We start from the raw sequence: 9,110 nt of genomic DNA, 5'->3' as shown, positions 1-9,110 counted from the left end.
TGAAATAGCAAATAATAAAGTTGAGAAACTTGAATATGCCCAAAAAGTTAAATACCATCCAGCTTCCAAGCACTTTCCAGCTCTCATTCTAACTCCCATTCCGACTGGTCAACCGCCCTCTTATCTTCTTCTTCTTCTTCTTCTTCTTCTTCTTCTTCTCCTCCTTCTTCTTCTTCCTCCATTCCCACTTGCATACACATATATATATACATACATATACATATAAACTTCCATTTCATCCCTCCCTTCTTCTTCTCCTTCTTCTTCTTCTTCTCCTTCTTCTTCTTCTTCTCCTTTCCCACATTCCCAATTTCTCTCTTCACAACAGTCCCTGTATCTGCTTCTTCAATATCATCCCAAATGAGACCTCACGAACCTTACTCCGACACCGACAGCGTCGGCAGCGTTACACGCGGCGACCGTAGAGCCTTCAGCGGCCCCATTTCATCCACCACCACCACCACCACCAAGCCAAAGAAGAACGCCAAATTCGACCTCTCTTCTGCTTCTTCCTCCACCAACGCCGCCGATGACGACGAAACCTATGTCGAAATCACCCTCGACATTCGCGATGACTCCGTCGCCGTCCACAGCGTCCACACCGCCGGTGCCGGCCAGGATTCCAACTCCCTTGAAGACCCTGAACTTTCCCTTCTCGCCAAACGAACTCTCGAGAAGAAATCTTCCTCCTTTCGGGCTTCTGTTCTCCGCTCCACCTCTTCCCGTTTCAAACAGGTCTCTCAGGAGCTCAAACGATTCACCTCCCTCACCCGCCGGACCTCCACTCGTCGATTCGACCGGACCAAGTCAGCCGCCACACATGCTCTCAAGGGGCTCAAGTTCATCGCCGCCAAGACCGGTGGTGGTGGGGCCTCCGCCGGTTGGGGTCCGGTCGAGAAGCGGTTTGATGAACTCACCGCCTCCACGAACGGTCTCCTCCCCTCCTCCTTGTTCGGGGAGTGTATTGGTGAGTTATGGTTTGATTGATTCTGTTTCCAATTCCCAAAACAAAACGGAGGAGGAGAGTTATTTATTTCTTCTTTAATTTGTAGGAATGAACAAAGACTCCAAAGAATTTGCCGGAGAGCTGTTCCGTGCACTTGCTCGTAGGCGTAACATTACTAGTGACTCCATCAACAAAGCTGAACTCAAAGAGTTCTGGGATCAGATCTCCGATGACAGCTTCGATTCCAGGCTTCAAACGTTCTTCGACATGTAACAACCATCTCACCCATTAACAAATTATTTATCCACTTTTCCACATCAATTAAATTAAACTAATTCACTTTGACTCTGCAGGGTAGACACGGACGCAGATGGAAGAATCACAGAAGAAGAAGTCGAAGAGGTACCCAATTATCTACCAAACTCACATTAATTCAATATCCCAATGTGTCTAAATTTGAACTTGAATTCGTAGATTATTAGCATGAGCGCTTCTGCAAACAAGCTTTCTACCATTCAAAAACAGGCGAAGGAATACGCGGCCTTGATCATGGAAGAGTTGGACCCTGGGAATGCAGGCTACATCATGATACACAATTTGGAGACTCTGTTGTTGCAAGCTCCGAATCAATCGGTGAGGGTGAGTGACAGCCGAGTTCTGAGTCAGTTACTGAGCCAAAAGCTGAAGCCCACAAACGAGACCAACCCCATCCAAAGGGCGTACGAGAAGTTCCAGTACTTCGTGGAGGACAATTGGCAGAGGATTTGGGTGATTTTGCTGTGGCTGGGCATCTGTGGTGGTCTCTTCGCTTACAAATTCATCCAATACCGCCACAGGGCCGTGTTTAATGTCATGGGCTACTGCGTTTCCATTGCCAAAGGAGGAGCCGAGACTCTCAAGTTCAACATGGCCCTCATTTTGCTCCCTGTTTGTCGAAACACCATCACTTGGCTTCGCAACAAAACCAAACTAGGCGTCGTCGTCCCCTTCGACGACAATCTCAACTTCCACAAGGTCAAATTACACCATCACGCTCAACCATTTTCACACTCACTAATCAAAACCACAACTAATTGTGGGGTGCTCTTGTTTTGTTTTGTTGTTTAGGTTATAGCCGTGGGAATTACAGTGGGAGTGGGATTACACGGACTCGCGCATTTAACATGCGATTTTCCTCGGCTTCTTCACGCGACGGAGGAAGAATACGAGCCAATGAAGCGGTTCTTTGGAGAGGAGCAACCGCAAAACTACTGGTGGTTTTTGAAGGGAGTTGCGGGAGTTACGGGGATTATAATGGTGGTGCTAATGGCCATAGCTTTCACGCTCGCCACTCCATGGTTTAGAAGAAACAAACTGAATGTACCCAAACCCCTCAAAAGGCTCACCGGGTTCAATGCCTTCTGGTACTCCCACCACCTCTTCGTCATCGTCTACGTCCTCCTCGTCGTCCACGGCATCTACCTCTACCTCACTAAGGAATGGTACAAAAAGACGGTAAGCTTGCAACTTTCATAAACTGTGTGTTAGGAATCACTGTGCCCCATTCAGTGTGTAATAGGCTAATAGGTATTACATTTGTATGAATGTACAGACATGGATGTATTTGGCGGTACCTGTTGTCCTTTACGGGTGCGAGAGGTTGATAAGAGCATTCAGATCGAGTATCAAGCCAGTGAAGATCCTTAAGGTAAGTTGGCGATACCCATTATTTGGTTGATGCGTTTAGATTGATTCAAGTAATAAATGGGAAATTTTGATAAATGAAGGTGGCTGTTTATCCTGGAAACGTTCTGGCACTGCACGTCTCAAAGCCACATGGATTCAAATACAAGAGTGGACAGTACATGTTTGTTAACTGCCGAGACGTATCCCCCTTCGAGTGGTAACTAAACCAACTTCAACAACATAATAACTGATTGAATGTGCTCATCAGATTCCCACTAATATTTTGAACTAAGTGGTTGATTTTGAATTCAGGCATCCGTTTTCAATAACTTCAGCTCCCGAAGATGATTACTTGAGTGTCCACATTCGGACACTGGGAGATTGGACAAGGCAGCTCAAGAATGTTTTCTCGGAGGTCTGTCAGCCTCCTCAAGCTGGAAAGAGTGGACTTCTTAGAGCTGAGTTCATGCAAGGAGGAGCTCCTAACCCCAAGTAAGATATCATCATTTTCCTAAAAAAAAAAACTTAGCCTATAAAGATGATAAGGATGAACCCACCAAAAATAAAAAAAAGTGTAATTATTATTGGGTTGACTTTTGATTGTAATGAGAATAATATAATTGAATGTGGTCAGATTCCCAAAAATATTGATCGACGGTCCATATGGAGCACCAGCACAAGACTACAAGAAATATGACGTGGTATTGCTTGTGGGACTAGGAATTGGAGCGACGCCCATGGTGAGCATAGTGAAGGACATAATTGACAACATTGAGGAGAAAGAGGCAGAAGCGAACGCAGTAGAGAGCGGGCAAGGGCACAGCAGGCGAGGCGGGAGCAAGCACGGGAAAGGGTTCAAGACCCGGAAGGCGTACTTCTATTGGGTGACGCGAGAGCAAGGGTCATTCGAATGGTTCAAAGGGATAATGAACGAAGTGGCAGAAATGGACGAGAGGGGAGTGATCGAGCTTCACAACTATTGCACGAGCGTGTACGAAGAAGGGGATGCTCGGTCAGCTCTGATAGCAATGCTTCAGTCGTTGCACCACGCGAAGAGCGGGGTGGATGTGGTGTCGGGAACTCGAGTGAAGTCTCATTTTGCGAAGCCTAATTGGCGGCAAGTGTACAAGAGGATTACCCTTCAGCACCCGGACACTCGCGTTGGGGTGTTCTATTGTGGGGCACCCGCACTGACCAAGGAGCTGAAGCAATTGGCATTGGATTTCTCTCGGAAAACATCCACCAAGTTCGAGTTCCATAAAGAAAACTTCTAGAGTGGAGTTTTGATGGAAGAAGGTGAAAGGTTTTTGGTGCGCACTTAGGAACCCACCCCACCACCGAAGGCCATTAATTACACGCCCATTACCATAGCTTACACGCCCATTACCACAGCTTACACGCCCATTACCACAGCTTACACGCCCATTACCAATAGCCGCCGCGTTTATTCATATTCTTCTTTCTTTTTTTTATTTCTTGCAAAACTTGTATCTCAGTTCTGTCATATTTTTTTGCCAATTATATATACACACACCAAGTAAATATGTAGCAAGAAACCTAGATGGGATTTTACTTCTTCATTATTTCTCTTTCAAACAATAATTACACTGCTTTTTTTGTTCTAAATATTTATGTTATCTAAAATAGTTCGTTTGTGTTATTGAAATATTAATTGTGGCATTAGGGATAATGGGCCATAAATGATTACGAAAAATATTGGGGGTAATTTAATTAATGAGGAGAAACGTAGGTGGGATATGATTAAATATATTAAGAAATGATAATTAAAATTTTGAACCAAAAAGGAGTGTGGCCACATGGGAATGGGATGACCCCCCAAAATGGAAGGGGTCAATGTTAGGTATATTGCAACTATAAAAGAGAAGTAAGTGCTTTTTTATATGTTGAGGATTCATCCGACCTTGACTAATTAAGGATGATTATAGATTTACAAACAAAAAATACATCTCTAATATAAAGTCTTCTAAAAAAATTAAAAGCAAAACTATGAGAATCTATGTTCAAACTAAACAATATCAATTCCTAATATTATATTTACTTTATTAGACCAAATTAGAATATGGTAAATGTGGGAACAACAACCAAATAAAATGAAAGTCAAAGTCAAAAAAACACATTGCATTTATACAGTTGAAGGTGGGGTAGGTGGTTTTGTTCCAAGTCAACTTTCGTAACCTACCCGGTTTATTAATTACTTTCTTCTATTTGAGTTCCATTTTTGTACCATTAAACCTTATTTGTAATGGCCAATTCTTTAACTATCAACCCCTTTTTCTATTTCTTTTTCTTTTTTATTTTATTATTATCATTCAACTTTTTCTTTTGGTGTTTCTCTTTGAAAATACAAATACAAACAAGGTTTATGCATGCATAATTTCACGCATAATTTAATTTTACTCGACCTTACTAAAGGCACACCAAAATGAATGAACAAAATGTGGAGATTTGTTCATGCTTAGTACCCTTTCCTCGGCACTCTAAACAACAATACGAGTGGAAAAGAAACAGAAAGGTAGAAAGAAAGGTCGAAAGGACGAGAGATTTGCACTAAACATTTTTCTTTGCTCCCTCTCAACTTGGAGATTATGTCTTGTGTTGTATCACTGATGAAGATTATAATAAAACCTCCGGGACTCATAAATCAAAACCCGAAAATGTGGCATCAATCTAATAATCTCTTAAGAAAGAAAAGAAAAGGTATGACTACAGTACTTTGGTTTTAGATGGGTCAACGGTAGAGGAACTTTCAGGCACTGCGAGTCCAGTAGAGTACTTTTTAATCCTCCAGGAAATAAGAATGCTGGATCCAATACCAAGTACAGGAAAAATGTATGACCATATCTGAGATTTCTGAGACCCAGAGGCTGAAGCAACTGCAGCACCAGCAAGACTGCCTATTGACGTATTCTGAAGTATCATTGGCAAGCATCCCATCACAGTTGGCACCAGAAAATCTAGAAAGAACCCCACTTTGGTTGCTGCAAGAGCATAATTTATAACGTATGAGGGAATTGGTGAAAAGCGGGCAAGAAGGACAAATTTCCAACCATCTTGCTCTACTCCTCTACAAAGAAGATGGAAGTATTTATTCCTCTGGGCCCACTCCATAGCTGAACTTGAATTCCTAAAAAGTAACCTGAACAAAACATGACCTTGGATTGAGATGTTGGATAATAGAAATTCATAACACCAGACACTTCAAACATTTCAGGACATGTTTCTAGATAGGGCAACAACTTATAAATTAAGTATATAAAGCAATGAACTTCTCAAACTGCCTTCCAACTCATATTTTTTCATCACATCATAAAATTCCTCTGTTTTCTGCTAAACTTGAAAAAGAGTGCCTTTGTTTCCCCTCAAGGTGGGTCGGATATAAGCACCAACTTGCAGGTAAGGAATTCACTGCTCTTCAGCATCCATTCAAGGAAGCTCGCCACAGAAAAGCTCATCAATGGAGGGAGTCCTGTCTTTTCAAAGATCAGTGGTTCCCCTGCCTCTAAAATCCGTGTTTTTAGGTCTCTTTCAAAGGAAACGAATCCTTGGTAGCTGCTGGACAAGGCTATTTGGAAGTCTAAAATTCCAAGATCGGTTGGACACTAGCAACAAAGAGTGGAAAATGTTTCCTCACTATATTTTGTCCATAAGTTTGTGCTCCTTCCATAAAATATCATTAGATGACTAGACTCGCCTCTACTTTCATGGCTCCTTTGAAGCTACAAGTTGGGGGAAGTTATTTAATCAATTTAACCTCCGTTGGGGGGAAGTTATTTAATCAATTTAACCTCCGTTGGGGGGAAGTTATTTAATCAATTTAACCTCCGTTGGGGGGAAGTTATTTAATCAATTTAACCTCTGTTGGTACTCCTCTAAAATGAGGGAGGCATAACTATAGGAAGTAATAATATTAGACAGCTTACACCAAGATATAGTTTGGTAAACAACATTGTCGAAGAGTTTTGTATAAGTTTGTGTTTTTTTCTTTCCACATATTCCAAAAGAAAGCCATGATGAGGTTTTTCCATAATAGGGCTTTTGCATTCTTGAATGAGTGGTACATTAAGGCCATGTCCAATAGATCCTTTACCTCCCTAGGAAATGTGAGATGTCATCCGAATACATTGAGAATCGTTGTCCAAAAATTCTGAGCGTATGTGTATTGCATAAATAAGTGGCTTTGTGATCCATTTTCTTTCCTTAATGGACACCAATATGGAGGAAGAGTAATGTAAGACATTCTTTTTTGAAGATTTTTGCTTGTGCTAATTGGGCTTTTATGTGCTATTTCCCAAAGGAAAATTTTCACCTATTTAGGATGATGTCCTTTCCATATTGTCTTTGCTAACGTGAAATTTATTGCTTCTACTTTCCCCCATGTCCATCATCAAGGATTTTGTAGAGAAGACCCGTCAGCGCTAGGGAGCTAAGTCAGTAAGTCTGCTTCGTTTGACAATACCACTGGAGCAAGTTCAAGGCTTAATTCGGCCCATTCCGTTGCTTCATATCCTTTAAATTCTTACCACGGTTCAAGTCCCAAAATTCGTTAACAACAATCCATGTTTCTTTGATTGTGGCTTTTTTGCTATGAGAGAGCCTGTACAAAAGTGGATACGGCAGGACTTGCATGGTGTTTTCAATCCATGGGTCGGTCCAAAATGATGTGCTTCCTCCATCACTCACCAATGAGGTTTTAATGTTTCTTTATGTACTTCCAAGACCCTTTTGCAGATGATGGAAGGGTTGATTTTTGACTGATATATGAGTATATTTAGCCTTTATAAGATTTCTCCATAAGACATTTTCTTGATGATGATATCTCAATATCCATTTTGCGAGGAGAGTCTTGTTCCTCTTCTTTATCGAGAAAAGACCGAGGCCTCCCTTTTCTATTGAGAGGTTCATAAAATTCCATCAAACAAGGTGTCAGCCATCTTTCTACAAATAGTTTCTAAATAATCTTTCTATATCCAAAGTCACTTTTTGTGGCATTTCGAATAGAGAAATGCATCAAGTGGGGAGGTTGGATAATGTGGTTTGTATTAGGGTGAGTCTTCCCCTTTATAGATCAAGCAAAGATTCTTTGTATAATGCTATCATGAGTTACCTTGGAGGTTGTGGTTTTAAAGAAATTAAAGGGTGTTTAAAGATGTGACTTGAGGGGCCTAGTTATATACTTATTCTCTAATTGGTGCACTTTATCCACTTTTGTACATTTTGTTTAGTCAATACAGAGTAGAATTCTCATAAAAAAAAACTATACTAATGAAAAGTTTCTGTTTCTGTTTCAAAATAATATAAAAACTATAAAGTCGTGGCATATGATTTCCCCTACCACGCCACAGCCCGAATCATACACAAGCTTTCTACCTTCATTATTCACCAAACAGAACAGCTTACAACAAATAGTAAGCACCAACTATTCTCTCAACAATGTGGAACACAAGAAATTTAACAAAACTTCAATCCTTTCACTTATCTATATAGACTAAAAACGCCAATCAACTTCTATCCTCAAATACAGCATCAGGGAAAAATAATCCATTCCAGGGAATCCAACGTAAAATTGTAAGAAGACATAATAAATCCCCAATCAACAAACATATCTAAAACTACAGCAACAAAATTCCGAACTTAATTCCATACCATGAACACACAATTTCACATCACAAAACGTCGGAAGCCTTGCATAATCTCAGTATTGAATAAGAGGAAATCAGACAAGAAAAAGGAAATGTTAGAACAAACCTGCCGATCCAGAAGGAAAGGGAAGCCCCAAGCACCTTGGCACAGAAAACGCAAATCACGGCGGGGAAGAAGCCGAAGAGCAAAGAAGCAGTGGCCTCAAAGAATACGGCGTAGGGCAAACAGAGAGCAAGTGTGAAGGTATGGATGCCGACATACGCAGGCATGGCCCATATCCCCAATCGATCGGACCATTGGTCGAACACCTTGAGAGCCGCTTCTCTGTCAATTTCCCATCCGTATCGCTTCCCTAGCTCTCTCAAAATCGCAAGCACCGCCACTACGGCGGCTAATTTGAACCACCGTCCCCACCCAGATCCCATCTTCCTGGAGATTTGATTCCAGTTAAAACCGTTCAGGGCGGAGACTACCACCGACCACCGACCACCGACCACCGACCACCAAATGGATTCGGTATTTGGAAACGTGAAATGATTGTGTTGGATGGACCGTAATATTCCACACATATACAATCAATTTTTTTTAGCAAAAAACTTACACTGCGATTTTACAAAATTTCGATAAGGTAAAACGCCTTGTATGCCTAAGTTGGTTTTAAATGAAAACAATGTGCATTACAAAGAGTGGATTCTCGTAATCCTAAAATGATATTTTAAGACCTTTATACATTTTTGTGAGATATTACCTTGGTTAAAAAGGGGAATATAGTGCTTAAACCCATCCGTAATAGACATGGATAATATCTGTGGGCATGGGCTTGGGCTTTAAGTCGAAA

The 9,110-nt window shown here is 41.3% G+C and overlaps 2 protein-coding genes across 2 annotated transcripts; one reads left to right on the top strand and one right to left on the bottom strand.

Annotated features, from left to right (window-relative positions):
* Positions 1-253: 253 nt before the first annotated feature.
* LOC111800775 (respiratory burst oxidase homolog protein C) lies at positions 254-4,237 on the top strand. Its single transcript, XM_023684616.2, has 9 exons — positions 254-967; positions 1,053-1,215; positions 1,300-1,348; positions 1,421-1,960; positions 2,054-2,440; positions 2,538-2,633; positions 2,713-2,828; positions 2,924-3,103; positions 3,246-4,237. The coding sequence occupies exons 1-9, from the start codon at positions 361-363 to the stop codon at positions 3,883-3,885; spliced, it is 2,778 nt and encodes a 925-aa protein (XP_023540384.2). The 5' UTR covers positions 254-360; the 3' UTR covers positions 3,886-4,237.
* A 936-nt stretch (positions 4,238-5,173) lies between these two features.
* LOC111801151 (uncharacterized) lies at positions 5,174-9,061 on the bottom strand. Its single transcript, XM_023685143.2, has 2 exons — positions 8,378-9,061; positions 5,174-5,768 (listed from the first exon to the last, which is right to left on the bottom strand). Exons 1-2 carry the CDS (start codon positions 8,839-8,841, stop codon positions 5,336-5,338), a joined length of 897 nt encoding a protein of 298 aa, XP_023540911.2. The 5' UTR covers positions 8,842-9,061; the 3' UTR covers positions 5,174-5,335.
* Positions 9,062-9,110: the final 49 nt, after the last annotated feature.

This window comes from Cucurbita pepo, chromosome 8, assembly GCF_057944985.1.
Source record: "Cucurbita pepo subsp. pepo isolate OVF chromosome 8, ASM5794498v1, whole genome shotgun sequence".
In the NCBI taxonomy this organism is placed as follows: Eukaryota; Viridiplantae; Streptophyta; class Magnoliopsida; order Cucurbitales; family Cucurbitaceae; genus Cucurbita; species Cucurbita pepo.
This window is presented reverse-complemented; position numbering and strand designations above follow the sequence as displayed.

What these genes read in the sequence shown, in the direction of transcription:
- LOC111800775 (XM_023684616.2), top strand. Translation starts at nt 361, where the DNA reads ATGAGACCTCACGAACCTTACTCCGACACCGACAGCGTCGGCAGCGTT. An exon ending in AGGAATGGTACAAAAAGACG is followed by an intron (nt 2,441 to 2,537) that starts GTAAGCTTGCAA and finishes ATGAATGTACAG; the next exon opens with ACATGGATGTATTTGGCGGT. An exon ending in GGAGGAGCTCCTAACCCCAA is followed by an intron (nt 3,104 to 3,245) that starts GTAAGATATCAT and finishes GAATGTGGTCAG; the next exon opens with ATTCCCAAAAATATTGATCG.
- LOC111801151 (XM_023685143.2), bottom strand. Translation starts at nt 8,841, where the DNA reads ATGTGTGGAATATTACGGTCCATCCAACACAATCATTTCACGTTTCCA. An exon ending in CTTTCCTTCTGGATCGGCAG is followed by an intron (nt 5,769 to 8,377) that starts GTTTGTTCTAAC and finishes TGTTTTGTTCAG; the next exon opens with GTTACTTTTTAGGAATTCAA.